This window comes from Ornithorhynchus anatinus, chromosome 3, assembly GCF_004115215.2.
Source record: "Ornithorhynchus anatinus isolate Pmale09 chromosome 3, mOrnAna1.pri.v4, whole genome shotgun sequence".
Classification (NCBI taxonomy): Eukaryota; Metazoa; Chordata; class Mammalia; order Monotremata; family Ornithorhynchidae; genus Ornithorhynchus; species Ornithorhynchus anatinus.
Genome location: NC_041730.1, coordinates 3,689,463 through 3,717,305, shown reverse-complemented (window position 1 = coordinate 3,717,305; position 27,843 = coordinate 3,689,463). Strand labels below are relative to the sequence as shown.

Sequence of the window (27,843 nt, the reverse complement as noted above, 5' to 3'; positions counted from 1 at the left end):
AGCGGGCCTTTGGCGGGCGCGGTGCATTGTGGGTTTCGCTCCCTCGCCGGGGAAGGGGGAGGAAGGGCGGGGAGTGCGCAGGCGCGTCCCTGGGGAGCGCGCGGCGCGCCTTCCCGCCCTGCCGCCCTCGCGCCCCTCGCGCGCGCGCGCGTGAGCCTTCCCGCCCTCGCGGCCTCGCGGCCTCCGCCCCCGCGCGCGCGCCGCGGCCCCCGTCAGACGATGGCCGCCTCCCCCGTCAAGCGCCAGAGGATGGAGTCGGCGCTGGACCAGCTGAGGCAGCACACCACCGTCGTGGCCGACACCGGGGACTTCAACGGTCGGCGGGGCCGGGGGTCGGGGGCCCCAGAGTGTGTGGAGTCCCCGGAGTTTGAGGGGGGGGAGGAGGGGTTCCAAATTTTGTGGGTGTGTGTTGGGGCCCCCAGAGTTTGTTGGGGGTGAGGGGCTGTGGGGGGGGTCCCCAGGGTTTGTGGGGGGAGGGTGGGTTTTGGGGTCCCCAGAGTTTTTTGAGTGGAGGGTGTGTTCCCCAGATTTTGTGGGTGGGGAGGGTGTGGGGGGTTCCCATATTTCGTTGGTGGAGGGTGGGTTTTGGGGGCCCCATAGTTTGTGGGGTAGAGGGTGTGTTCCCCAGATTTTGTAGGTGTGGAGGGTGGGGGGGTCCCCCCCATATTTTGTTGGTGAAGGGTGGTTTTTGGGGTCCCCATATTTTGTTGGTAGAGGGTGGATTTTGGGGTCCCCATAGTTTGGGGTTGGAGGGTGTGTGTGAGGTCCCCGTATTACGTTGGTGGAGGGTGGGTTTTGGGGTCCTCATAGTTTGTGGGGAAGAGGGTGGGTTCCTCAGATTTTGTGGGTGTGGAGGGTTTGTGTACGGGTCCCCATGGTTTGTAGGTAGAGGGTGAGTTTTGGGGTCCCCGTGGTTTGTTGGGGGTGGAGGGTGCGTGTGAGGTCCCCCCCATATTTGGTAGGTGGAGGATGGGTTTTGGGGTCCCCATAATTTGGGGGATGGAGAGTGTGTTGAGGTCCCCATAGTTTGTGGGTGGAGGGTGGGTTTTGGGGTCCCTGTAGTTTGGGAGGTGGAGGGTGTGTTGAGGCCCCCATAGTTTGTTGGTGGAGGGCGGGGATGTGTGAGTAGATTCCCCATATTTTCGGGGGGTGAAGGGTGTGTGGGTTCCCCATATTTTGTATGAGTGGAGGGTGTGGGTGGGTGTGAGTAGATTCCCCATATTTTGGGTGAGTGGAGGGTGTGTGTGTATGTGGGGTTCCCCATATTTCGTTGGGGATGAAGGTTGTGTGGGTCCCCCATATTTTGTGTGAGTGGAGGGCGGGGGGTGGTGTCAGTAGATTCCCCATATTTTGTGTGATTGGAGGGTGTGTGTTGGGGGGCTTCCCCATATTTTGTTGGGGATGAAGGGTGTGTAGGTTCCCCATATTTTGTGTGATGGGGGTGGGTCCCCATATTTTGTTGGGAATGGACAGGGTGTTGGTTTCCCATATTTTTTGGGGGGGGAGGGCGGTGTCCCATATTTGGTTGGGGGGGTGGAGTGTGTGGGTCTAGTTCCCCATTTTTTATTAGGAGCAGCGTGGCTCAGTGGAAAGAGCCCGGGCTGGGGAGTCAGAGGTCATGGGTTCGAATTCCAACTCCACCACTTGTCAGCTTTGTGACCTCGGGCAAGTCGCTTCACTTCTGTAGGCCTCAGTGACCTCATCTGGAAAATGGGGATGAAGACTGTGAGCCCCACGGGGGACAGGGACTGGGTCCGACCCGACCTGCTTGTATCCACCCCAGCGCTTAGTACAGTGTCTGACACATAGACATTTAACAAATGCCATAATTATTATTATTAGAGGCGGAGGGTGTGTAGTTTCCCCTTATTTTGTGTGTGTGGAGGGTGTATGGGGGGGGTCCCCACATTTTGTTGGTGGAGGGTGAGTGGGTTCCCCATATTTCGTGTGTGTGAAGGGTGGATGTTTGTGGGGAAGTCCCCGTATTTTGTTGGGGGTGGAGGGTGTGTGGGTTCCCCCTATTTTATGTATGTGCTGGGGGGGTCCCCATATTTTGTTGAGCTGGAGGGTGTGTGACGGGTCTCCCTATTTTGTCGGGGGTGGAAAGTGTGTGGGGGTTCCTATATTTTGTTGGGGGTGGAAAGTGTGTGTGTCCCCATATTTTTTAGGGGTGGACTGTGTGTGGGTCCCCATATTTTGTTAGGTAAAGGGTGTATGGGGGAGGTGTCCCCATATTTTGTGGAGGGTGTGTACGCGGGAGCTGGTTAGACCTCATGCTCCTCAACCACAGTATTTTTGGAAATGGTATTTTTTTAAGCACTTACTATGTGTCAAGCACTGTTTTTTAGAGGAGCAGCGTGGCTCAGTGGAAAGAGCCCGGGCTTTGGAGTCAGAGGTCATGAGTTCGAATCCCAGCTCTGCCACTTGTCAGCTGTGTGACTGTGGGCGAGTCACTTAACTTCTCTGTGCCTCAGTTACCTCATCTGTAAAATGGGGATTAAGAGTGTGACCCCCACGTGGGACATCCTGATTCCCCTGTATCTACCCCAGCGCTTAGAACAGTGCTCGGCACATAGTAAGCGCTTAACAAATACCAACATTATTATTATTAAGCGCTGGGGCAGCTACAAGTCAATGAGGCCGGACAGAGTCCCTGTCCCACAAGGGGCTCACGGTCTAAGCCGGAGTGAAACCAGGTATCTCTTCCCTATTGAGAAAACAGGCACAGGGAAGTGAAGGGACTTGCCCAAGATCACACAGCAGGCAAGTGGCAGGGCTCCTTGTGAGATGGCATGGCGCCTACTAACTGTATTGGGCTCTCCCCAGCGCTCAGTACAGTGCTCTGCACACAGAAAGCTCTCAGTAAATGCCATTGATTGAGTGATTGATTAAGCCTCTTCAGTATGTGATCATCCCAGTGCTTAAACAGCACTTGGCACATAGTAAGCGCTTAACAAATACCCTAATTATTATTATTATTAGGTGTGAAGGACATCTCTTGATGTCCTTACCTTTCTTGATTCCCGGGAATGGCTTTGTGCAAAACTGGATCAACCTGATGGGAGTTGCTCTTGTGGAATGTAATTGGATTTTACTGCCCGAGTGAATGAGCATGGGCATCTATTTCCTCTAAACCAGCAGCTCCTTGTGGGCAGGGGTTGTGTCTGTTAATTGTTCTAGTACCAGCTCCCCAGCGCTTAGTACAGTGCTCTGCGCCCGGTAAGGGCTCGATAAATATGATTGAAAGAATGAAAGGGAAGCGCCGTGGCTCTGTGAAAAGAGCCTGGGTTTGCGAGTCAGAGGTCATGGGTTCTAATCCCAGCTCCCCTACCTGTCAGCTGGGTGACTTTGGGCAAGTCACTTCCTTTCCCAGTGCCTCAGTTCCCTCATCTGGAAAATGGGGGTGAAGACCGTGAGCCTCACGTGAGACGACCTGATTACCCTGTATCTACCCCAGCCCTTAGAACAGTGCTGTGCACATCGTAAGTGCTTAACAAATACCAGCATTATTATTATTAATGAATAATTTGCCCCGTGGTGACAGGAAATCTTTATCACGGTGAAAAGAAGCGCTTAATACAGTGTCCGTCACATAGTCAGCACTTAACAAATACCGTAATTATTATTTATCAGCATGGCCTTAGTGGAAATAGCCCGGGCCTGGGCGTTCGGAGGACCTAGATTTTAAATCCTTCTGGTTCTGCGCCTTGTCTGCTATGTGACCTTGGGCAGGGCACTTCCCTGGGCCTCAATTCCCTTATCTGTCAAATGGGGATTAAGACAGAAAACCCTTTGAGGGGCAGGGACCGGGTCCAAACTGATTAGCTTGGACCCAGCCCTTAGAACAGTGCCAGGCACATAATAAGCCCTTAACAAGTCCCATTAAAAAGCAGGCAATCAGCGTGGCCTAGGGGAAAGAGCACGGCTACTTAGTGCCTAATAATCATATACTTGTCAGCTCTTCCCCACAGCTAATTGGTCTTTTTCATCTTTCCGCCACCTAGGCCAAAACTCAGACTCTAAGCTCACTGTGGGCGGGGAATGTCTGTTAAATTGTTCTATTACACTCTCCCCAGCGCTTAGTCCAGTGCTCTGCACACAGTAAGCGCTCAGTAAATGCGATTGACCGACTCATGGGCCTGGGAGTCAGCTCTGCCCCTTGCCTGCCGTATTATAATAATAGTAATGATGACATTTATTAAGCGCTTACTATTCATTCAGTAGTATTTATTGAGCGCTTACTATGTGCCGAGCACCGGACTAAGCACTTGGAATGTACAAATTGGCAACAGATAGAGACAGTCCATGCCCTTTGACAGGCTCACAGTCTAATCGGGGGAGACAGGCAGACAAGAACAATGGCAATAAAATAATGTTGGTATTTGTTAAACGCTTACTATGCTTACTATGTGCAGAGCACTGTTCTAAGCGCTGGGGGAGATACAGGGTCATCAGGTCGTCCCACGTGAGGGTCACCGTCTTCATCCCCATTTGACAGAGGAGGGAACTGAGGCCCAGAGAAGGGAAGTGACTTGTCCAAAGTCCCACAGCTGACAAGCGGCATGATTATGGGCAAGTCATTTAACTTGTCTGGACCCCATCTGGAAATTGGGGAGTCTATCCCTCTTCTCCCTCCCCCATAGACAGTGAACCCCAGGTAGAACAGGGACTGTCCCACCTGATGATCTCTTATCGATCCCAGGGCTTAGCACAGAGTAAGCATTTTTTTAATGGCATTTGCTAAGCGCTTACTATTTGCCACTTAACATACACCATGAGTATGACTCTTAAATCGCTAGAGTAAATTCCAGATTCTGACTTTTTAAGATCCTGAGCCAATTCTAATGCAGACTGTGAGCTTTCTCTTCACCCTCCCACTCACCATGCCGAAATACCATTTCTTGGCACATAGTGAACGCTTAACGAACACCATTATTTTTAGGAGATCTGGGTTCTAGCCCGGGCTCTAAAACATGCCTGTGGTTTGACCTAAAGCAAGTCACTAGGATCTCTGAGAAGCGGCGTGGCTCAGTGGAAAGATGCGGGGCTTGGGAGTCAGAGGTCGTGGGTTCTAATCCCGGCTCTGCCACTTGGCAGCTGTGTGACTTTGGACAAGTCTCTTCACTTCTCTATGCCTCAGTGACCTCATCTGTAAAATGGGGATGAAGACTGTGAGCCAAGCACTCTTCTAAGCACTAGGGTAGATACAAGGTAATGAGGTCGTCCCAGGAGGGGCTCACACTTTTAATCCCCATTTGACAGATGAGGTAACTGGGGCACAGAGGAAGTGAAGTGACTTGCCCAAGGTCACGTAGCAGACAAGGAGAGGAGCTGGGATTAGAACCCATGTCCTCTGACTCCCAAGTCTGTGCTCTTTCCACTAAGCCATGCTGCTTCTCCGTCATTCATTCATTCAGTCGTATTTATTGAGCGTTTACTGTGTGCAGGGCCCTGTACTAAGCGCTTGGAAAGTACAATTCAGCAACAAATAGACACAGTCCCTAGCCAACGACGGGCTCAAAGTCTCGATCTACCCTGGCTCTTAGTACAGTGCCTGGCACATAGGAAGCACTTAAGAAATAGAGCACAATTATCAGTATTATTTTGCTTGCTCTCCAAGCACCTAGAAGAGGGCACTGAATAAGAAAAGTCAAATCACTTGCCCAGAGTCACCCAGCGGGCAAGTGGAGAAGCTGGGATTAGAACCCAAGTCTTCCGACCCCTAGCCCTGGGCTCCATCCGTTAGGCCACGCTGCCTCTCAGCCGCCTCTTGCTGGATTTAGGCAGTGGAATTATCTTCTCAGAGACTTGGAATTTGACCCTCTGGAGTCAAACATCTCAAAAGTGATGTAGAACCTACCAGCCCAGATCAATCAGTGGTATTTATTGAGTGCTTACTGTGTATGGAAGAATATTCATTCATTCAGTCATATTTATTGAGCGCTTACTGTGTGCAGAGAGTACAGTGGTAGACGCTCTGCAAGCAATAAGCGCTCAATAAGTACGACTGCCTGAGACGGTACCTGCCCGCAAGGAGCTTACGACATCTACGATTCTATTTATTGATTTTGATGGTATTGACGCCTGACTACTTGTTTTGTTGTCCGTCTCCCCCTTTTAGACCGTGAGCCCGTCGTTGGGGGCAGGGACTGTCTCTATCCGTTGCCGAATTGTCCATTCCAAGCGCTTAGTACAGGGCTCTGCACACAGTGAGCGCTCAATAAATGCGATTGAATGAATGAATTTCCATTTAATGCCCAATTCAAGCGTTTAGTCCAGTGCTCTGCGCGCAGCAAGAGCTCAGTAAACCCCACTGGTTGCTGTTGAGGGAGGTAGAGGGGAGCAGGCATTCCTGTTTTGTCTTTCCCTGAATGCTTCCAGCAATAGAATGACAAATTAGGGGGAAAAAAGTTGGTATTTGTTAAGCGCTTACTCTGTGCCGAGCACTGTTCTAAGCGCTGGGGGAGATTCAGGGTCATCAGGTTGTCCCACCTGAGGCTCACAGTCTTCATCCCCATTTAACAGATGAGGGAACTGAGGCACCGAGAAGTGAAGTGACTTGCCCAAAGTCACCCGGCTGACAGGTGGCGGAGCCGGGATTAGAACCCGTGACCATCAGAAGAGCAGCGTTGACTCTTTTCGGCGAGTGATGGACTGGACTGGATCGTGAAAGCAGTTCTGCTATTTTGGGGTGGGAAAGGAAAAAGAAGAGGGGAGAATGAAAACCGTTTTGAAACTCCGAACGCCCCGGCTCTCACACAACAGTTTTGAAATCTGGCTCACTGACCGAGGATGTGGAAACCTCCCCGTTTCCTAACGGTCTGGCTTCGGGGTTCTCCGGCCCCCGGCTTCCTCGGTTTCCACAGCGTGGATCGGAGGGTTTCCCCCCGCCCCCCCACCACCCCGGGCGGGGGAGACCAGAAATCAGCTGTACTTCAGGGCAGTCAGTCAATCGATGGGATTTATTGAGCGCTTACTCTGTGTGGAGCACTCTACTGAGCGCTTGGGAGAGCCCATTACAACGGAGTCGGTCGATACGTTCCTTGCCCACATGGCGCTACAATGTGGATGCCTCTTTCTACCATTAACATGAAGGCAGTGCCGAGTACTCCACCTGGCATGTAGGCAAGCAGCGTGGCTCAGTAGAAAGAGCCCGGGCTTGGGAGTCAGAGGTCATGGGTTCGAATCCCGACTCTGCCCTTTGCCAGCTGTGTGACTGTGGGCAAGTCACTTCACTTCTCTGGGCCTCAGTGACCTCATCTGGAAAATGGGGATGAAGACAGAGGACCTCACGTGGGACAACCTGATGACCCTGTATCTCCCCCAGCGCTTTGAACAGTGCTCTGCACATAGTAAGCGCTTAACAAATACCAACATTATTATTATTATTAAGCACTTAAGAGCGTGGTCTAGTGGGCAGAGCGCAGGCCTGGGAGTCAGAAGGACCCGGGTTCTAGTCCCGGCTCCACCACTTGCCTGCTGGGTGATCTTCGTCCTTTCATTCATTCATTCAATCGTATTTATTGAGTGCTTACTGTGTGCAGACCACTGGACTAAGCGCTTGGAAAGTCCAGTTGGGCAACAGATAGAGACAATCCCTACCCAATAACGGGCTCACGGTCTAGAAGGGGAAGAAAGACAACAAAAAAACCAAGTTGGACAAGTCACTTCTCTGGGCCTCAGTTACCTCATCTGTAAAATGGGGATTAAGACGTGGGACAGGCACTCTGTCCAACCTGGTTACCTTGTACCTACCCCAGCATTTAGAACAGTGCCTGGCCACCTAGTAAGTGCTTAACAAATGCCATGAAGAGGGTTGGGGGAGCTGGGGGAGGAGGGCTCAATGTTTTAGGAGTTGACTTTCCTTAATCTTCCAGGCCTCTGGTGAAACCAGGAGTGGACTTTTTCGGTGTTTGCAGGAGTGTCATTAGAATCAGTGAATCAGTGGTAATTATTGAGCTCTTACTGTGCGCAGAACACTGGACTAAGCCCTTGGGAGAGGACAGTACAACAGAGTGGGTGGACAAGGTCCTCGCCTACAACGACTTTACAGTCTAGAGGAAGTGGACTGTTTTAAAACATCCTCAGTTCCGTAACGTCTCATAATAACGATGATGGTATTTAAGCGCTTACTATGTTCCGGGCACCGTACTGAGCGCTGGGCTGTGAAATCCTGGTGGGCAGGGATTGTGTCTCCTACCTCTGTTGTAGTGTGCTCTTCCAACATCTTAGTACGGCATTGTGCACAGAGTAATCGCCCAGTAAATACCCTTGATTGATATTTGGGAGGGAAACATCAAGATATGGGGGTGTTTATTCTCAAAGAGCCAACCAGCGTTTGGTAAGCACTTACTCTGTACTAAGCGCCGGGGTAGATACAAGATAGGTTAGACGTGTCTGTTGTTGTATTGTCCTCTCCCAAGCACTTATGACAGTGTTCTGCACACATAAGCGCTCAGTAAATACGATTGAGTCTTAAGTAGGAGGGAGAAGAGGAAGTGAATCCTCCATTCTACAGATGAGGAAACTGAGGCCCAAGGAAGCGAAGGGACTCACGCCGTAGCGCTCTGCATTTGTGTGACAGACTTCCAACACGTTTGGTTTATTCCATTTCTTTTCCACGCAGAACAGGGCTTCCCGAGCGATCTGCAACTATTTTCCCTCGGTTTCATTTTCATTTTACAGAGTAATTCAGCCACATTCCAGAAAGACTAAAGCCCTAGGTCTAACTCATACCCCACCCTATGCAATTTTTTGTTACTCACCGAACTGAGAGAAGCCAACTCATTGAAAGATGTTGAAATCGCCTTTCCGGGGTCCGGTAGTTAGATTTTGGAAGTTTTTTTTTTCCAGCTGGGTAGTTGAAGAAAGGAGGATGGGGCCACCTATCTGAAAAACCTGTATTTCACACTTATTCTGAACTCGCTGAGGCCTAAAAATAGTGCTGCATTGCCTGGATGTACACAAAGAATGAATCAGATCGATCTGAGTTAAATATTAGGATGACAAATTACCCCGCCTGTGAGCTTCCTCTTTTTCTTGTTTTGCTTTCTCATGGTGAGATGAGACAGAAAGCAGGAATTCCTCCCAAAGGTGCAGAAGGGTGTGATATTCCTGGCCTCTCCCAGGAAGAATAATTTTGTCGCTTAATATGAAAGGTGAAATCAGGAATGGCAGGGGTTTCCAAACCACCTTGAACTTATGAACTTGGAGAAGCAGCGTAGCTCCGTGGAAAGAGGCCGGGCTTGGGTTCTAATCCCGGCTCCACCATTTGTCCACTGTGTGACCTTGGGAAAGTCATTTCACTTCTCTGGGCCTCAGTTCCCTTATCTGGAAAATGGGGATGAAGACTGTGAGCCCCACGGGGGACAACCTGGTGACCTTGTATCTACCTGGCGCTTAGAACAGTGCTTGGCCCATAGTAAGCGCTTAACAGATACCAACATTATTATTATTATTAGATCCTCCAGGATCTTACAGTCTAGTAGGGGAGGCAGACATTAAAATAAATTAAGATAAATTAGAGGGGGGGAAATGGATTCTAAGATGGACCGAAGCTCCACACGATTAGACCGTGAGCCCGTCACTGGGCAGGGATGGTCTCTATCTGTTGCCGAATTGTCCATTCCTAGCGCTTAGTCCAGTGCTCTGCACAGAGTAAGTGCTCAATAAGTACTAGTGAGTGAATGAATGAGTACCAGAGCCTTTAAGGGGTAGAGAACCAAGCGTGCAGGTAATGCAGAAGGGAGGGAGAATGGGGTGGGGAGACGAGGGGCTGGTCGTGGAAGGCTCCCTGGAGGAGGTGGGAATCTCGAAGGGCTTTGAAGAGGGGGAGAGAGGTCGTCTGTTGGATGTGAAGGGGAAAGGGGTCCCGGGCCGGAGAAGTGGGGAAAACGGCCCGAACGGTTCTGTAGAATAGGGATCCGAGAGGCGGGGAAGTGTGGACGGGAGTGGGGAGGGCCGGGAGGTCAGCAGGGAGGCCCCTCCGGTCCTCCAGCTGAGATAGAAAAGTTCTCTCCCTTGGGGGTTGCCACGTTGTAAGTGTCTCAAGGCAGCAGCATCCAGTTGAGTCCCCGGACAATCAGTCTAGAGGATCTTCGCGAGGCCGATGTCAGAAAAGTGCTCTGCGCATAGTAAGCGCTCAATAAATACTGTTGAATGAATGAATTTTTTTCCCCCTCTCCGATGGTTCCATTCTGAGGCAGAGAGATCTGCCATTGAAGCGGACCAGGCTCGGCCAATAATAAGAAATAAATGGTATTTGTTAAGCTCTTGCCGTGTGCCTGGAAGTGTAATAATAATAATGGCATTTGTTAAGCGCTTGCTATGGGCAAAGCACTGTTCTAAGCGCTGGGGTAGATACAGGGTCATCAGAGTGTCCCATGTAGGGCTCACAGTTTTCATCCCCATTTTCCAGATGAGGGAACTGAGGCCCAGAGAAGTGAAGGGACTTGCCCAAGGTCACACAGCAGACAGGTGGTGGAGACAGGATTAGAACCCACGATCCCAGGCCTGTACTCTATCCACCACGCCAGACTGCTTGGAAGTGTACTAAACGCCAGGGCGGATACAAGCAAATCAGGTTGGACACCGTCCCGGTTCTGCATAGGGCTCCCACTTTCAATCCCCATTTTACAGATGAGGCAACTGAGGTACAGTGAAGTGACTTGCCTAAGGTCACACAGAAGACAAGTGTTAGAGCCCGGGATTAGAACCCATGACCTTCCGAGTCCCAAGCCACTACGCCATGCTGCTTCCCTAATGCTTCCCTACTAAGCGCTTAGTACAGTGCTGTGCACAGAGTAAGCGCTCAATAAATACGATTGAATGAAAGAATAATGACAGTAGCATTTCCCTAATGGCAAGTGCCGTCCTTCATACAACCCTTCTTCGTGGAATATTTTGAAACGTAAAGCAGATGAAATTTCCGCACGGGCTTCAAGTGACCGCCGGCTCTTGTCTCGTTGGCATTTGGAAAATATCGTCGGTCCAAAATATTTTCCCAACGCAGGACGGTCGGTCCTTTGATAAAGTGCATTTTCCGTCCGCATTTTGGCTAGAACCCCGGCGGGGGAGAAAGGGGGACGATTTTCCCGTCACCCGCGTCCGTCGCAAGTGATCATTCTGTGAGCGTTGCAGGGCCGAGGCGTGTGTTTTCATTTCGGTCGTATTTATCGAGCGCTTACTGTGTGCAGAGCACTGGACGAAGCGCTTGGGAGAGGACGACAGAACAGTAAACAGACACATTCCCTGCCCACAGAGAGCTCAGAAACAAAACCCTCACGTTCTGAGAGAGCTGCCTACGTAGGTACATATTTATTCTGTTCATTTTATTAATGATGGGCATATATCTATAATTCTATTTATTTATATTGATGCTATCGATGCCTGTCTATTTGTTTTGTTGTCTGTCTCCCCCCTACTAGACTGGGAGTCCGTTATGGGGCAGGGATTGTCTCTATCTGTTGCCAAATTGTACTTTCCAAGCGCTTAGTACAGTGCTCTGCTCACAGTAAGTGTTCAATAAATACGAATGATTGAATGCCCTTTGTCTGCAGTGTGACCTTGGGCAAGTCACTTAACTTGCCACTTGTCAGCTGTGTGACTGTGGGCAAGTCACTTCACTTCTCTGTGCCTCAGTTCCCTCATCTGTAAAATGGGGATTAAGACTGTGAACCTCACGTAGGACAACCTCATTACCCTGTATCTCCCCCAGCGCTTAGACCAGTGCTCTGCACATAGTAAGCGCTTAACGAATACCAACATTATTATTAATCACTTCACTTCTCTGTGCCTCAGTTACCTCATCTGTAAAATGGGGATTACTGTGAGCCCCATGCGGAACAGAGACAGGGAGAGTGAGAATCATTGAAGCAGTATGGCCTAGTGGGAAGAACCCGGGCCTGGGAGCCAGAGGGACCTGGGTTCTAATTCCGGCTCCTCCACTTTTCTGCCGGGTGTCCTTGGGTAAGCCACTTCACTTCTCTGGGCTCATTTCCCCAGTCTGTGAAATGGGGATGAAGACTGGGAGCCCCACGTGGGACAGGGACCCGATAAGCTTGGACCTACCCCAGCGCTTAGGCCAGCGCTGAGCACCGAGTACGGGTTTAACGAGCCCCGTAATTAGGATTAACAAATGCTATTCAAAAAGCAAGGTAGGGCTGGTGACCTTCTCGGCTGTCATCACCCGTACGTGCCGGACGAACGCGGATAGTCACGAAGAGGAAAGAGAAGACAAGAGATGAGAGAGAAGCAGCGGGGCCTAGTGGGTAGAGCCCGGGCCTGGGAGTCAGGAGGACCTGGGTTCTAATCCCGGCTCTGCCCCCTTGTCTCCTGTGTCACCTTGGGCAAGTCACTGCAGCTAAAAGCCTCAGTTACCGTTTCTGTAAAATGGGGATTAAGACTCTGAGCCCCACGTGGGACACAGTCCCCGATTACCTGGTATCTCCCCCAACACTGATGAGTACAGTGCCTGGCACATAGTAAGCACTTGACAAAGTTCATTCATTCGGTCGTATTTTTTTATTTTATTGAGCTCTTCCTGGGTGCAGAGCACTGGACTGAGCGCTCGGAAGGTCCAATTTGGAACAGAAAAGAGACCATCCCTCCCCAACAACGGGCTCACGGTCTAGAAGGGGGAGGCGGACAACAAAACAAATAGGCATTGATAGTAATAATAATGTTGGTGTTTGTTAAGCGCTTACTATGTGCAGAGCACTGTTCTAAGCGCTGGGGTAGACACGGTAATCAGGTTGTCCCACATGAGGCTCACAGTCTTCATCCCCATTTTCCAGATGAGGTCACTGAGGCCCAGAGAAGTGAAGTGACTTGCCCACAGTCCCACAGCTGCCAAGTGGCGGAGCCGGGATTCGAACCCATGACCTCTGACGCCCACGCCCGGGCTCTTTCCACTGAGCCACGTGATCGAGCGCTTTCCGCGTGCGGAGTAAGTGCCGCGATTATTATCGTAGCGATTATGATGAAAAGCGAGATCTGAAGGGATCCCCAGGCGGCGGCTTTCGAGGTTCCAAGGGAGGGAATTTGGGGCGCCGAGCTTCCTTTCCGGGTCAGTGACTGACCGAAGAATCTGAAGGGCGTCGGAGGAGGTTTCGGGAGGGGGGAAGATTTTCCAGATTAGCCGTACCTTGCTAAATCGGGGGAGGCCCCTCCCTGCTCTCCAGAACCAAGGTGGGGCCTTTAGAAACCATCCTAAACGTGTTTGCCTAGCTGATAAATCTTTAGCTGGGAATGCAGGCAAAGATCAACCTCTTCAGCGTCTACTCTCCAAACTGGATTTTCCAGAGGCGGTTTGGTTGGGTTTCCATCAGGGTCAGGGTTCAGCCGGTCCGTCTTGCGGAGGGGTCTAAGTAGACTGTAGAAGCCGGGTGGCGTCACTGTTGCCGAACTGTCCATTCCAAGCGCTTAGTACAGTCCTCTGCACATAGTAAGCGCGCAGTAAATACTATCGAATGAATGAACGGAGCCCTGGCCTGGGAGTCGTGGGTCCCCGCTCTGCCTCTGCATTGTGACCTTAGGCAATTCACTTCATTTAGAGAAGTGGCTTCACTTCAGCGTGGCCTAGTGGTGAGAGCCCGGGCTTGGGAGACAGAAGGTCGTGGGTTCTAATCCCGGCTCCACCACTTGTCTGCTGTGTGACCTCGGGCCAGTCGCTTCACTTCTCTGGCCCTCAGTTCCCTCATCTTTAAATGAGGATTAAAACTGTGAGCCCCACATGGGACGACCCGATGACCTTGTCTCTCCCCCAGCATTTAGAACAGTGCTTGGCACATAGTAAGCGCTTAACAGATGCCATCGTTATTTTTATTATTCTCTGGGCCTCAGTTCCCTCATCTGGAAAACGGGGATTGAGACTGTGAGCCCCACGTGGGACGGGGAATGGGTCCAACCCGATTTGCCTGTATCCTCCCGGAGTGGCACCGAGAAAGCACATAACAAATACTATTATTATTATTATTATTACGTTCCTGGAGAAAGCTGGCTCCTTCCGCCGCCTCTCTCGGGTTTGATCCCGCCACAGTCGATCCTCGTGTCCTTTCCAGGGCCGGGATCCTGGTGAGCGAAAGTGATCAGTTCCCCATATCCGGAAAAGGTACGTGAAATGAAATAAATGGGTCTAGAACTGTGTTTCCCAGGAAGCCATGGAGGAAATACAATTCTCCCAAGCTCCACCTACCGTGACTGTGCACCTTTTATAAGCAAGGAAAAGTCAAGACTGATTTTTCAACTGCCCTGCCCTCCTTTTTGGTTTTTAAAAGATACTTGTTTAGCACGTCCCCTGTGCTAGCCACTACACTAAAGCATTGGGGCAGATAAAATAATAATAATTATGGTATTTATTAAGTGCTTGTTACCTCGTTGTTTTTTGAATGATATTCGTTAGCACTCGCCAAGTGGTAGGCACTATACCAAAGCACTGGGGTGGAGACAAGGAAGTCGGGCTGGACACGGTCCCTGTCGCACGTGGGGCTCACAGTCTCAATCCCCATTTTTCAGATGAGGGATCTGAGGCCCAGGGAAGTGAAGTGACTTGCCCAAGGTCACACAGCAAAGTGGCAGAGCTACTTGTTTTGTTCTCTTTTGCTCTGTTGTCTGTCCTGTCCCGTCTCCTCTCCCCCTCACCCCCCCCCCCCGTTTAGACTGTGAGCCCATTATTGGGTAGGGATGGTAATAATAATAATGATGGCATTTGTTAAGCGCTTACTATGTGCAAAGCACTGTTCTCAGCGCTGGGGTTGATGCAAGGTAATCAGGTTGTCCCACGTGGGGCTCACAGTCTTCATCCCCATTTACAGATGAGGTAACTGAGGCACAGAGAAGTCGAGCGACTTGCTCAAAGTCAGACAGCTGACAAGCGGCGGAGCCAGGATTTGAACCCACGACTTCTGACTCCCCGGCCCGTGCTCTTTCCACTGAGCCACGCTGCTTCTCTGACAGATGATGGTCTCTGTTGCCGAATTGTCCATTCCAAGCGCTCAGTCCAGTGCTTTGCACATAGTAAGCGCTCAATGAGTGCGACTGAATGAATGAACCCACGACCTAGAAGGTAATCAGGGTGAGGTCAGAGGGCCAGCATCCCTTGATCGGTAAGCGCTCAGTAAATATGAACGTTTGGTTGGCCCCGGGCTCCGACTGATAGACAGCTCATGCCCGGGGGTCCCGGAGGCGTCACACAAACACACGTGCTTGCACGCGAGAAGCAGCGTGGCTCAGTGGAAAGAGCTCGGGCTTGGGAGTCAGAGGTCGTGGAACTCCGCCACTTGTCAGCTGTGTGACCTTGGGCAAGTCCCCTAACTTCTCTGTGCCTCAGTGACCTCATCTGTAAAATGGGGATAAAGACTGTGAGCCCCACGTGGGACAACCTGATTCCCCTATGTCTACCCCAGCGCTTAGAACAGTGCTCGGCACATAGTAAGCGCTTAACAAATACAAAAATACCAATACCAGGTCGTCCCACGTGGGGCTCACAGTTTTCATCCCCATTTTACAGATGAGGGAACTGAGGCCAGAGAAGTGAAGTGACTGGCCCACAGTCACACAGCTGCCAAGTGGCGGGGCCGGGATTCGAACCCACGACCCCTGACTCCCAAGCCCGGGCTCTTTCCAATGAGCCGCGCTGCTTCTCTGGTGTAGATCCAGGGTCATCAGGTTGTCCCACATGAGGCTCCCAGTCTTCATCCCCATTTTACAGATGAGGTCACTGAGGCCCAGAGAAGCGAAGTGACTTGTCCCAGGTCACCCAGCTGCCAAGTGGCAGAGCCGGGATTCAAACCCATGACCCCCGACCCCTAAGCCCGGGCTCTTTCCACTGAGCCGCGCTGCTTCTCTAGCCACGCGACGTGTCCCCGTCGTTTTCGGAGTAAGACGATCCGGGCGGCAGAGTGAAGTTTGGACCCGAGTGAGGAGAGACAGGAGGCTGGGGAAGTCAGCGAGGAGGCTGACGCGGCCATCCGGGCGGAGGAGGAGGAGGAAGAGTGGTCGTATTAACGTGGTCGCCGTTTGGATGGGGAGGGGAGGGTGGATTTTCACAGTGTCGGGAAGGTGGGAGCAGTAGGGTTTAGCGCGGGATTGATGCGGACGCATTCCCCGCCCACCACGAGTTTGCAACCCGAGGGACGACAGGTGACGACTGCCGCGTTGTCCGGGGCCGCCGTCGCCGATTAATCGTCTCAACGGTCCCTGGGGTTCTGTCCGCAGCCATCGAAGAGTACAAGCCCCAGGATGCCACCACAAACCCGTCCCTCATACTGGCCGCTGCCCAGATGCCCGCCTACCAGAAACTCGTGGACGACGCGGTGGACTATGGGAAGAAGCTGGGGGGGTAAGTCAACCGACGCGGCGTGGCCTGATGCCCCCCTATCTCCCCCAGCGCTTAGAACGGTGCTCTGCACCTAGTAAGCGCTTAACAAATACCGACATTATTATTATTAATAATAGTAATTATGTTACTTGTTAAGCGCTTACTAGGTGCCAGGCACTGTATTTGTGTTCTAGGGGCTCATAATGTTGGTGTTCGTTAAGCGCTTACTATGTGCAGAGCACCGTTCTAAGCGCTGGGGGAGATACAGGGGAATGAGGTCGTCCCACGTGAGGCTCACAGTCGTAACCCTCATTTTACAGAGGAGGGAACTGAGGCCCAGAGAAGTGAAGTGACTTGCCCACAGTCACCCAGCTGACAAGTGGCAGAGCAGGGATTCGAACCCATGACCGGGCTCTTTCCACTGAGCCACGCTGCTTCTCATCTCCTTGCTGAAGCTCAGGTGTCTTCATTCAGGTGTATTTATTCAGGCAGAGCACTGTACTAAGCATCTGTCAGCGAGGTACCGGCCCTGACCTCAGTTGCACCGGGAAGCAGCGTGGCTTAGTTATAATAATGTTGGTATCCGTTAAGCGCTTACTATGTGCAGAGCACTGTTCTAAGCGCTGGGGGAGATACAGGGGCATCATGTTGTCCCACGTGAGGCTCACAGTCTTCATCCCTATTTTACAGATGAGGTCCCTGAGGCCCAGAGAAGTGAAGCGACTCGCCCACGGTCACCCAGCTGACAAGTGGCGGAACCGGGATTCGAACCCATGACCTCCGACTCCCAAGCCCGGGCTCTTGCCACTGAGCCGCCCTGCTTCTCTAGTGCCTAGAGCCTGGGCCTGGGAGTCAGAGGACCTAAGTTCTAAACCTGGCTCCACCATCTGCTGTGTGACCATAGGCAAGTCACTTCTCTGACTTGAGAAGCGGCGTGGCTCCGAGGAAAGAGTTTAGGAGTCAGAGGTCACGGGTTCTAATTCTGGCTCCGCCACCTGTCAGCTGTGTGACTTTGGGCAAGTTCCCCCCCTTTCCCTCCGCCCCTCCTCCCCTTTCCCCCTCTCCCGCCCTCTGCTCTTCCCCCTTCCCCTCTGCCCTGTGCATATTAATATCTATTATCTGTTACCCTATTTATTTTGTTAATGAGGTGTATATATCTATGCTTCTATTTATCTTGATGTCGTTTTGTTCTGTTCTGCTTTGCTGTCTGTCTCCCCCATTTTGACCGTGAGCCCGTCATCGGGCAGGGACGGTCTCTATCTGTTGCCTAATTGTCCATTCCAAGCGCTGAGTACAGTGCTCTGCACATAGTAAGCGCTCAATAAATACTATTGAATGAATGAACTTCACTTCTCGGTGCCTCAGTGACCTCTTCTGTAAAATGGGGATGAAGACTGTGAGCCTCACGTGGGACAATCTGATTACCCCGTGTCTACCCCACAGCGTGGCTCAGTGGAAAGAGCCCGGGCTTTGGAGTCAGAGGTCATGGGTTCGAATCCCGGCTCCGCCACTGGTCAGCTGTGTGACTGTGGGCAAGTCACTTCACTTCTCTATGCCTCAGTTACCTTATCTATAAAATGGGGATGAAAACTGTGAGCCCCACATGGGACAACCTGATTCCCTTGTGTCTACCCCAGCACTTAGAACAGTGCTCTGCACATAGTAAGCGTTTAACAAATACCAACATTATTATTATTATTATTACCCCAGCGCTTAGAACAGTGCTCGGCACCCAGTAAGCGTTTAACAAATACCAACATTATTATTATTCTCTGTACCTCAGTTCCCTCACCTGCAAAATGGGGATTAAATCCATTCAGTCGTATTTATTGAGCGCTTACTGTGTGCGGAGCATGGTATTAAATGCTTGGGGGGGGGGACGGTATAACAGTAAACAGATTCCCTGCCCACAGTGAGCTTACAGTCTAGGTGGGGGGAGACAGACATGAATATAAATTAATAAATGACCGATATGGACAAAAGCGGTGTGGGGCTGGACCGGGGGAGAATGAAGGGAGTGCGTCAGGGCGACGCAGAAGGGACTGGGAGAAGAGGAGAGGGAAGGCCTCATGGAGGAGTCGGGCCTTCAATAAAACTTTGAAAGGGGGAGTGCGGAGTCCTTGTCTGTGGGATTTGAAGAGGGAGGGCGATCCGGGCCGGAGACGGGACGCGGGTCAGCGGCGAGATAGACGAGATTAAACCCTACTCCCTCCTGCTTAGACTCTGAGCCCCACGTGGGACAGGGACTGTGTCCACCCTGATTATCTTGTGTCCCCTCCAGCTCTTAGAATAGTGCTTATCGCGTAGCGGGGCTTAACGGATACCGTTATCATTGTTCATCATTATAATTTTCGTCACGAACAATGAAGAAGAGTCCGAGACCCTCGTCTTAACTGCCTCGCAGTTGGAAGAGTGTCTCCCCCCGCGAGTCTGCCCTCGGCCCCGACACGCGGGGGTTTTTTTTCGTGGGATTTCAGATCTCAAGAGGAACAGGTCAAGAATGCCAGCGACAAGCTTTTCGTCCTGTTCGGGGCCGAGATCCTGAAGAAGATCCCCGGCCGGGTGTCCACAGAAGTCGACGCGAGGTACGGAGTCCGTCCGCTCCCGGGTCGAGCCTGGACGTCGGGAATTCAGGGAGCGCGCCGGCAGTTTCCGAGACGGATCGGGATCGGCTGCAGAAGCGACGTGGTCGTTCTGCTGCTCGGGATTTCTCGGGCCTTCCCTTCTCCCTCCGGGTTTTCTCTGATCTAGTTGAGCGAGAGAGAGACTCTCCCGTTGTTCACTTTGGCTGACCCCATTTGGTGACCCGCTTAAAACCCAAGGCGGGTGGGAGTCTGAAGTCCTGCTGGCTTCGCTTCACACCATCGGCTCTCCCTTTTGGGGGGAGAAAATCCACCTCAGTCGAATTAATAATAATACTAATTATAATGGTATTAAGCGCTCACTCCGTCGAGGGCCGGGGTAGAAACAAGGTAATCAGGTTGGGCACGGTCCCTGCCCCACTTGGGGCGCGCAGCCAGAGCCCGGGCTTGGGAGTCAGAGGTTGTGGGTTCTAATCCCAGCTCTGCCACTTGTCTGCTGGGTGACCTTGGGCAGGTCTCTTCTATTGGTAGTATTATCATTATTATTCTCTGTGCCTCAGTTGCCTCCTCTGTAAAATGGGGATGAAGGCTGTGAGCCCTACGCGGGACAACCTCATTACCTTCGATCTACCCCAGCGCTTAGAACAGTGCTTGGCACAAAGTAGGCGCTTACCAAATACCAACATTAATCTGTAAAATGGGGATTAAGAGTGTGAGCCTCATGTGGGACAGGGACTGTGTCCAACCTGATTACCTTGTAATCTGCCCCAGTGCTTAGAACAGTGCTTGGCACATAGTGAGTGCTTAACCAATACGGTCATTAACTCCCGGGGATTAGCGGTGAGCCCCTCCCATCCTCGGGCCGCGGCGCCCGCGTATATCCTTTCCCGTCGTTCTGCACACGGTAAGGGCTCAACAGACCGTGGACCATGGCTGCAGCTGGCTCACCTTCCCACAGTCACGAAGCAGCACGGCCTAGTGGCTAGAGCTCGGGGCTGGCCGTCAGCAGGTCACGGGTTCTAATCCCGGCTCTCCCACTTGTCTGCTGTGTGACCTCGGGCCAGTCACCTCACTTCTCTGGCCCTCAGTGACCTCATCTGGAAAATGGAGATTGAGACTGTGAGCCCCACACGGGACAGGGACTGGATCCAACTTGATTTGCTTCTATTCACCCCAGCAGTCAGTACAGTGCCTGGCACAGAGTAAGCGCTCCCCAAACACCATCGTCGTCATCGTTATCATCATTCTGTAGGCCTCAGTTACATCCCGGCTCCGCCACTCGGCAGCTGTGTGACTTTGGGCAGGTGGCTTCCCTTCTCTGTGCCTCAGTTACCTCATCTGAAAAATGGGGATAAAGACTGTGAGCCCCACGTGGGGCAACCTGATGACCCGGCGTCTACCCCAGTGCTTCGAACAGTGCTCGGCACATAGTAAGCGCTTAACAAATACCACCGTTATTATCATCACCTATAAAATGGCGGTTGAGACCGTGAGCCCCCACGGTAAAATACTGTGTAACGTGTACCGTGTAACTTGTATCTACCCCTGTGCTTCGAACAGTGCTCGGCACATAGTAAGCGCTTAACAAATACCACCATTATTATCATCACTTATAAAATGGCGGTTGAGACCGTGAGCCCCACGGTAAAATACTGTGTAACGTGTACCGTGTAACTTGTATCTACCCCTGTGCTTCGAAAAGTGCCTGGCACATAGTAAGCGCTGAAGATCATCATCAGCATCATTATCGTGACGGACTGACTCTCTGCGTCTCTCACGTTCTCGCGGTCGTGAAGGAGTCTCACGCTCCGCGTCGCTCTCCTCCTTCCAGGCTGTCTTTCGACAAGGATGAGATGGTGAAGAGAGCCAGGCGCCTCGTCGACCTGTACAAGGAGGCGGGAATCGGCAAGGACCGCATCCTCGTCAAGCTGTCGTCCACGTGGGAAGGGATCCAGGCCGGGAAGTGAGTGGGATCCGGGCCCCCTCGACCCTCCCCGGCAGAGGAGAAGTCAAGCGGACGAGGGATTCGAGGGACGGGGGGGTCGGACCGGTCCAGGCCGTGTAGCTCCGTTGCCGTCGTACCGAGGCGGCCGAGTCTGTCAGTCGTATTCCCTCAGCGCTGACTGCGTGCCGAGCGCTGGACTAAGCCCTTGGGAGAGGACAGTAGAACCAGAAACACGTTCCCTGCCCACAGCGAGCTGGCAGTCTAGAGGGGGAGACAGACGTTAATAGAAATCCACGCATATTTGTCATTTATTTTTATTAATGGCAGGTATGGACATAAGCGGTGGGACGGAGGCTGGATAAAGGGAGTGAGTCCGGGCGACGCAGAAGGGAGCGGGAGGAAAGGGGGGCTTAGTCAGGGAAGGGCTCTGGGAGGGGGGAGCCTTCGATAAGGCTTTGAAAGGGGGGAGAGTCATTGTAGGATTCGAGAAGGGAGGGCGTTCCAGGCCAGAGGCGGGACGTGGGCGAGGCAGACGAGCCGGAGGGACGGCGAGAAGATTGGCATTAGAGGAGCGAAGCGTGCGGGCCGGGTTGGGGAACGACGCACGTCCTTCACCTGCGGGAGATGGGGAGTCGACCCCCGTTCTCCCTCCTCCTTTAGGCTGCAGACCCGTGGGGGACTCTAACCTGATTAGCTCGTAGCTAATCCAGCGCATGGAACCATAGTAAGGGCTCAACAAATGCCATTTATTTAAAAAAAAAAAGCGGCTAAGCACGCTATTTTGGAATAGTAACCCTGGGGAGATCGGGATAAGGAATCGAGTCTTTGGGTCGGTAAACAAAAATACCATTTCTCCTGAAAATGAGCGGTTTCCATTTGCATCCCCGAGGATTGTTTAGGCGTCACTGTGGTGCAAACCACAGTAGCCAAAAAAACTTTCCCCCTCAGGAAATGGTCTCAGTTAATCATTCAGTCATATTTATTGAGCGCTGACTGTGTGCAGAGCACTGGACTAAGCGTGTAGGAACTACAATTTGGCGACAAATAGAGACAATCCCTGCTTACAGTCTCAAAGGGGTAAGAATGATGGTATTTGTTCAGCGCTCACTATGTGCCAAGCACTGTTCTAAGCACTGGGGTAGCTACAGGTAATGAGGTTGTCCCACGTGGGGCTCCCAGTCTTCGTCCCCGTTTGACAGAGGAGGGAACTGAGGCTCAGAGAAGTGAGGCGGCTGGCCCAGGTCGCAGAGCAGACAAGTGGCGGAGCCGGGATTAGAACCCACGGCCTCTGACTCCCAAGCCCGGGCTCCTGCCACTGAGCCACGCTGGTGGAAGACACGCTCCCTGCCCACAACGAGCTCCCAGTCTAGACTGCTCCACTCTAGCCTCGTCGTGGGCAGGGAGTGTGTCTGTTCACTGCTCTCTTGTCCTCTCCCAAGCGCTCAGTACAGCGCTCTGCGCACGGCAGGCGTTCAGTAAAGACGATCGAATGCATGAAGCCCCTCAGTCCAGTGCTCTGTGCTCAGCAGGGGCTCAATCCCTAATAATAACTCTAGCATTTGGTAAGCACCTCCCGGGGGCCGGGCACTGTACTAAACGCCGAGCAGATCCCGTTGGACGCAGTCCGTGATCCTCGTGATCCCCTCCCAATCCTCAGGGCTTGGGAATCAGAAGGTCACGGGTTCTAATCCCGGCCCCGCCACTTGTCTGCTTCGTGGCCCTGGGCGGGTCCCTTCACTTTTCCAGGCCTCAGTCTCCTCATCTGCAAAAGGGGGATTGCGAGCGCGAGCCCCAGGTGGGACCGGGACAGCTTGGACTCCCAGGCCCCGGCGCTCGGCACAGTGGCTGGCACGTAGTAAGTGCTTCACAGAACCCCTCCTTCTAATCACCACGGTCAGCGACGGCTTGGCCGGGCCCTCCAGCTGAGGACCCAGCGTGGGGCCGGCGGACCGACGGTGAGGTGCGTTTCAGCGGGGCTCAGTGGAAAGAGCCTGGGCTTGGGAGTCAGAGGTCACGGGTTCGAATCCCGGCTCTGCCGCCTGCAGCCGTGTGACTGTGGGCAAGTCACTTCCCTGGACCTCAGTTACCTCACCTGTAAAACGGGGGATTAACTGTGAGCCTCCCGTGGGACAACCTGATGACCCAGGATCCCCCCCAGCGCTTAGAACAGTGCTCGGCACATAGGACGCGCTCACCAAATACCAACATTACTATTTCAGGACCCTGGAGGAGGAGCACGGGATCCACTGCAACATGACCCTGCTGTTCTCCTTCGCCCAGGCCGTGGCCTGCGCCGAGGCGGGCGTCACCCTCATCTCGCCCTTCGTCGGCCGCATCCTGGACTGGCACGTGGCCAACTCGGACAAGAAGTCCTACGAGCCGTCAGAGGACCCGGGTCAGTCCCCGTCCCCCTACCCCCGGCTCCCGCTCTTCAGCCGCCGCCCCGGGAGGACCAGGGTTTGGGGGTTTTTCCTTTTACATACCAAGATGGTATTTATTGAGCACTTACTGAGCACTGGCTTAGAGACAAAGTAGAGTCCCTGCCCCACGTGGGGTTCCCAGTCTCTTCATCCTCGTGTGTTAGGTGAGGGAACTGAGGCACGGAGAAGTTAAATAACGAGAGCGGTGTTTGTTAAGTGCTCAGAGAAGCGGTATTCGCTGGTATTCGCTCCTCCTCGGCCGCAGGACGCTTTTGTCCGTAGTTTATTATTTATTTATTTATTGCGAAACGGCGTGGCTCGGTGGCAAGAGCCCGGGCTTGGGAGTCAGAGGTCGTGGGTTCTAATCCCGACTCCGCCGCCCGTCAGCTGGGTGACTCTGGGCAAGCCGCTTGGCTTCTCGGGGCCTCGCTGACCTCATCTGGAAAATGGGGATGAAGACGGTGAGCCCCACGTGGGACGACCCGATCCCGTTGTATCTCCCCCAGCGCTTAGATCAGTGCTTGGCACATAGTAAGCGCTTAACAGACACCAACGTTATCATTACTGCGTGCCAGGCACCGTACGTAGTACTAGGTTGGACGCGGTCCCTGTCCCCCAAGGGGCTCACAGTCTCAATCCCCGTTGTACAGATGAGCGAACTGAGGCCCGCTCCCTCCCTCAAATCAGTCGTATTTATTGAGCGCCTACCGTGGGCGGAGCACCGTACTGAGCGCTGGGGAGAGGACAGTATACCGACAGACAGACACATTCCCGCCCACGATGAGCTCCCAGTCTAGCGGGGACACAGAGAAGTTAATAAAGCGGTATGTTTCTGAGCACTTACTACGTGCCAGGCCCCGCAGTAAGCGCTGGGGCGGATTCAGGCTCATCGGGTGGGACAGAGCCCGTCGGGCTGCGGGGAGCGCGTGGCGCGGGGGCCGGCCCTCGTCCCCAACGGAGCCCGCGCGGGGTCTTGCAGTCCGCCTCTGGTCTTCTCCGTGTAGGAGTGAAAAGCGTCACCAGGATCTACAATTACTACAAAAAGTTCGGGTACAAGACGATCGTGATGGGGGCTTCCTTCCGCAACACCGGCGAGATCAAGGCCCTGACGGGGTGCGACTACCTCACCATCTCCCCGAAGCTCCTGGGGGAGCTCCTCAAGGACACTTCCAAGCTGACGCCCGCGCTCACCGTCAAGGAGGGTGAGTCCGTTCAGCCCATGGCATATACTGAGCACCTGCCGGGCGCAGAGCCCTGTAGCCAGCGCTCGGGAGAGGACGAGAACGATAAACGGACACAGTCCCCGCCCGCCACGAGCTCACGGCCTCGGGGTGGGGGGGGGTGACCGACGTTAATATTCCCTCGATAGAGAAATTACAGGTAGGGACGTGAGCGCCGCGGGGGCCGGGAGGTGTCGTCCTCGGCCCCGCGTCGCCTACGGAGCGCTCTGTGAAATCTTCATTTTTACCGCTGCCCGTCTCCCCCTCTAGACTGTAAGCTCGTCGCGGGCAGGGAACGCTGTCGGAGCGACCCCTCCCCGGCGCTCAGTACGGTGCCCCGCGGCCTGGCTGAGCGGCTAGAGCCCGGGCCTGGGAGTCAGAAGAGCCGGGTTCTAATCCCCGCTCCGCCGCCTTGCCGCCGGGTGGCCTTCGGCAAGCGTGGCTCAGCGGCAAGAGCCCGGGCTGGGGAGTCAGAGGTCGTGGGTTCTAATCCCGGCTCCGCCGCTTGCCAGCTGGGTGACTTTGGGCAAGTCGTCTCACTTCTCTCAGTTCCCTCAGCCGGAAGACTGGGAGCCCCACGGGGGACAACCTGATGACCTTGTATCCCCCCAGCGCTTAGAACAGTGCTCTGCACATAGTAAGCGCTTAACAAATACCACCGTTATTATTATTAAGCGCTTACTATGTGTCGAGCACTGTTCTAAGTGCCGAGGTAGATACAAGTTGATCTGGACGGACAGAGTCCTTTGTATTTACTGGGTACACAGCACCGGACTAAGCACTTGGGAGAGGACAAGAGAGCAATAAACAGACACAATCCCTGCCTACAGTGAGCTTATTACAGTCCAGAGGGAGACCGGCATGAATAGGAAGAAATGACCGATCGGGACGGAAGCGGGGCGACGCGGAAGGGAGCGGGAGGAGAGGAAAGAAAGGAGGCTGCAGTCGGGGAAGGCCTCCGGGAGGAGGTGGGCCTTCGATAAGGCTTTGAAGGGGGGGAGTCCGTGTCAGGTATGAGGGAGGGAGGGAGGGAGGGCGTTCGAGGCCAGAGGCGGGACGTGGGCGAGAGGTCGTGGAGGAGCGAAGCGTCCCGGCCGGGCAGCGAGGAGAGGTGGGAGGGGGCCGGGAGTCGGGCGGCTTTTCGAGTCGAGGGCGAGGAGGGGTTTCTGTTTCACCCCGGAGCCCGGTGGGCCCGGCCCGGGGCTCTGACAGTCCCCGTCGTCCCCCCCCCCGCCCCCGCCGGTGTCCCCCGCAGCCCAGGCTAGTGACTTAGAGAAGATCCACCTGGACGAGAAGGCCTTCCGCTGGCAGCACAACGAGGACCAGATGGCCGTGGAGAAACTCTCCGACGGGATCCGCAAATTCGCCGCCGACGCCGTGAAGCTGGACGGGATGTTGAAGGTGAGGCCCGGCCTCCGGCCCCGCCGCGCTCGTAGGGCGGGTAGCCGCCGTCAACCCCGGCGAGGGGCTTCCGGGCTGCCGGGTGCAGAGCGCTGTGCCGAGCGCTCGGGGGAGTCCAGTGACGTCAGTGGATACGTTCGCCACCCTCCAGGGGCTCACACTCTACCGTGTGCAGAGCGCTGTGCCGAGGGCGCCTGGGAGAAGCCAGTAGTTACCAGACGGTGCTCCTTGCCCTCCAGGAGTTTCCGGCCTATGTACAGAGCACTGTCCTGAGCACTCGGGAGAGACCGAAAGAGCAAGCAGAAGCAGTGTGCCTTAATGGCAAGCGCCCGGGCTTGGGAGTCGGAGGATGTGGGTTCTAATCCCGGCTCCGCCACTCGTCTGCTGGGTGGGCTTGGGCGAGTCACCTCGCTTCCGGGCCTCCTCCGTAAAATGGGGAAGAAGACTGTGAGCCCCACGTGGGACAACCTCGTTACCCTGTATGCACCCCCGTGCTTAGAACAGTGCTCGGCCCATAGTAAGCGCTTAACAGATACCGTTATTAAGGAGGCACGGTCCCTGTCCTCGAGGAGCTTCCAGTCTAGCGGGGACGACCAACATCGGAGCGGGAGGGCGACGCCGTGGCCGGCCGCCACTCACGAGTCCCTCCGCCCCCGTCCCCCCCCACCCCCGGGAACCCGCAGGTCGACTAATTCTGCTTATGGGGCTTTGCTTCCAGGAACGGATGTTCAGCGCCGAAAATGGGAAATGAACGTACGGCCCTGGCGACGAGCGGAGGGGCTGACCCGTCTCCCCCGGTGAGCGGCGGACGCGGCCGTCCGGCAGAGATCCCCTTTGATCGATGAGTTCTGCTTTTTTTTCTTCCTTTTTAATGAGCATCCAGAGGGACGGATCAAGCATTTTCAATTTTTACATGGAGAGGTTTGCCCGGTGCATTAAAACGGCCACTTCTTGGGCGTAGCTCGTTCCGTCGGGAGGTCGCGTTTCGTCCCGGGTGCGTCCCCGATTCCCCCCCAGGGGCCCGGTCCACCCTGCCCTGCCTTAACAGTGTGGCCTAGCAGAACACGAACCTGGAAGTCAGAGGGACCTGGGTTCTGATCCCGGCTCCGCCCCTTGTCCGCTGGGGACCTCGGGCCAGTCGCCTCACTTCTCTGGGCCTCAGTTCCCTCATCTGGAAAATGGGGGTTAAGATCGTGAGCCCCACGGGGGACAGGGACTGGGTCCAACCCGATTAATTCGTATCTACCCCAGCGCTTAGAACAGCACTTGGCACGTAGTATGCGCTTAACAAGAACCATAATTATCGTCATTATTGATTCATTCGTTCAGTCGTTTTTTTGACGGCTTACTGTGTGCAAAGCACTGGACTGAGCACTTGGGAGATGACACTGGAACAATAAGCAGACACGTTCCCTGCCCAGTACAAGCTTAATGCTTCCTTACAACACATGGTTCCTGAATGTGGGAGTCCAGATGATGATGATGATAATTGATGGTACTTGTTAAGCGCTCACCACATGCCAGACCCTGTACTGAGCGCTGTGGTGGATCCAAGCAAATCGGGTCGGACACAGTCCCTGTCCCACGTGGGACTCACGGTCTCCATCCCCTTTTGACAGATGAGGGAACTGAGGCCCAGAGAAGTGAAGTGACTCGCCAACGTCACACAGCAGACAAGGGCAGAGCAGGGATTAGAACCCACAACCTCCTGACTCCCAGGCCCGGGCTCTACCCACCATGCTATGCTGCGTCTCTAACAGCTTGACACATAGAGAAGCAGCGGGGCTCAGTGGAAAGAGCCCGGGCTTGGGTGTCAGGGGTCTTGGGTTCGAATCCCGGCTCAGCCACTCATCAGCTGTGGGACTGTGGGCAAGTCACTTCACTTCTCTGGGCCTCAGTGACCTCATCTGGAAAATGGGGATGAAGACGGTGAGCCTCCCGTGGGCCAACCCGATGA

General features: G+C 53.8%; 1 protein-coding gene across 1 annotated transcript; it reads left to right on the top strand.

Annotated features, from left to right (window-relative positions):
* Positions 1 to 194: 194 nt before the first annotated feature.
* On the top strand, positions 195 to 26,849 carry TALDO1 (transaldolase 1). Its single transcript, XM_029059418.2, has 8 exons — positions 195 to 316; positions 16,216 to 16,339; positions 18,796 to 18,903; positions 20,732 to 20,863; positions 23,065 to 23,240; positions 24,270 to 24,467; positions 25,741 to 25,886; positions 26,605 to 26,849. Exons 1-8 carry the CDS (start codon positions 220 to 222, stop codon positions 26,635 to 26,637), a joined length of 1,014 nt encoding a protein of 337 aa, XP_028915251.1. The 5' UTR covers positions 195 to 219; the 3' UTR covers positions 26,638 to 26,849.
* The last annotated feature ends 994 nt before the right edge of the window (positions 26,850 to 27,843 follow it).

Excerpts from the sequence above, each read along its gene's own strand:
- TALDO1 (XM_029059418.2), top strand. The coding sequence starts at position 220 with ATGGCCGCCTCCCCCGTCAAGCGCCAGAGGATGGAGTCGGCGCTGGAC. Across the intron at positions 18,904-20,731 it reads TCCACAGAAGTCGACGCGAG|GCTGTCTTTCGACAAGGATG; the intron begins GTACGGAGTCCG and ends TCCTCCTTCCAG. Across the intron at positions 23,241-24,269 it reads CGAGCCGTCAGAGGACCCGG|GAGTGAAAAGCGTCACCAGG; the intron begins GTCAGTCCCCGT and ends TTCTCCGTGTAG.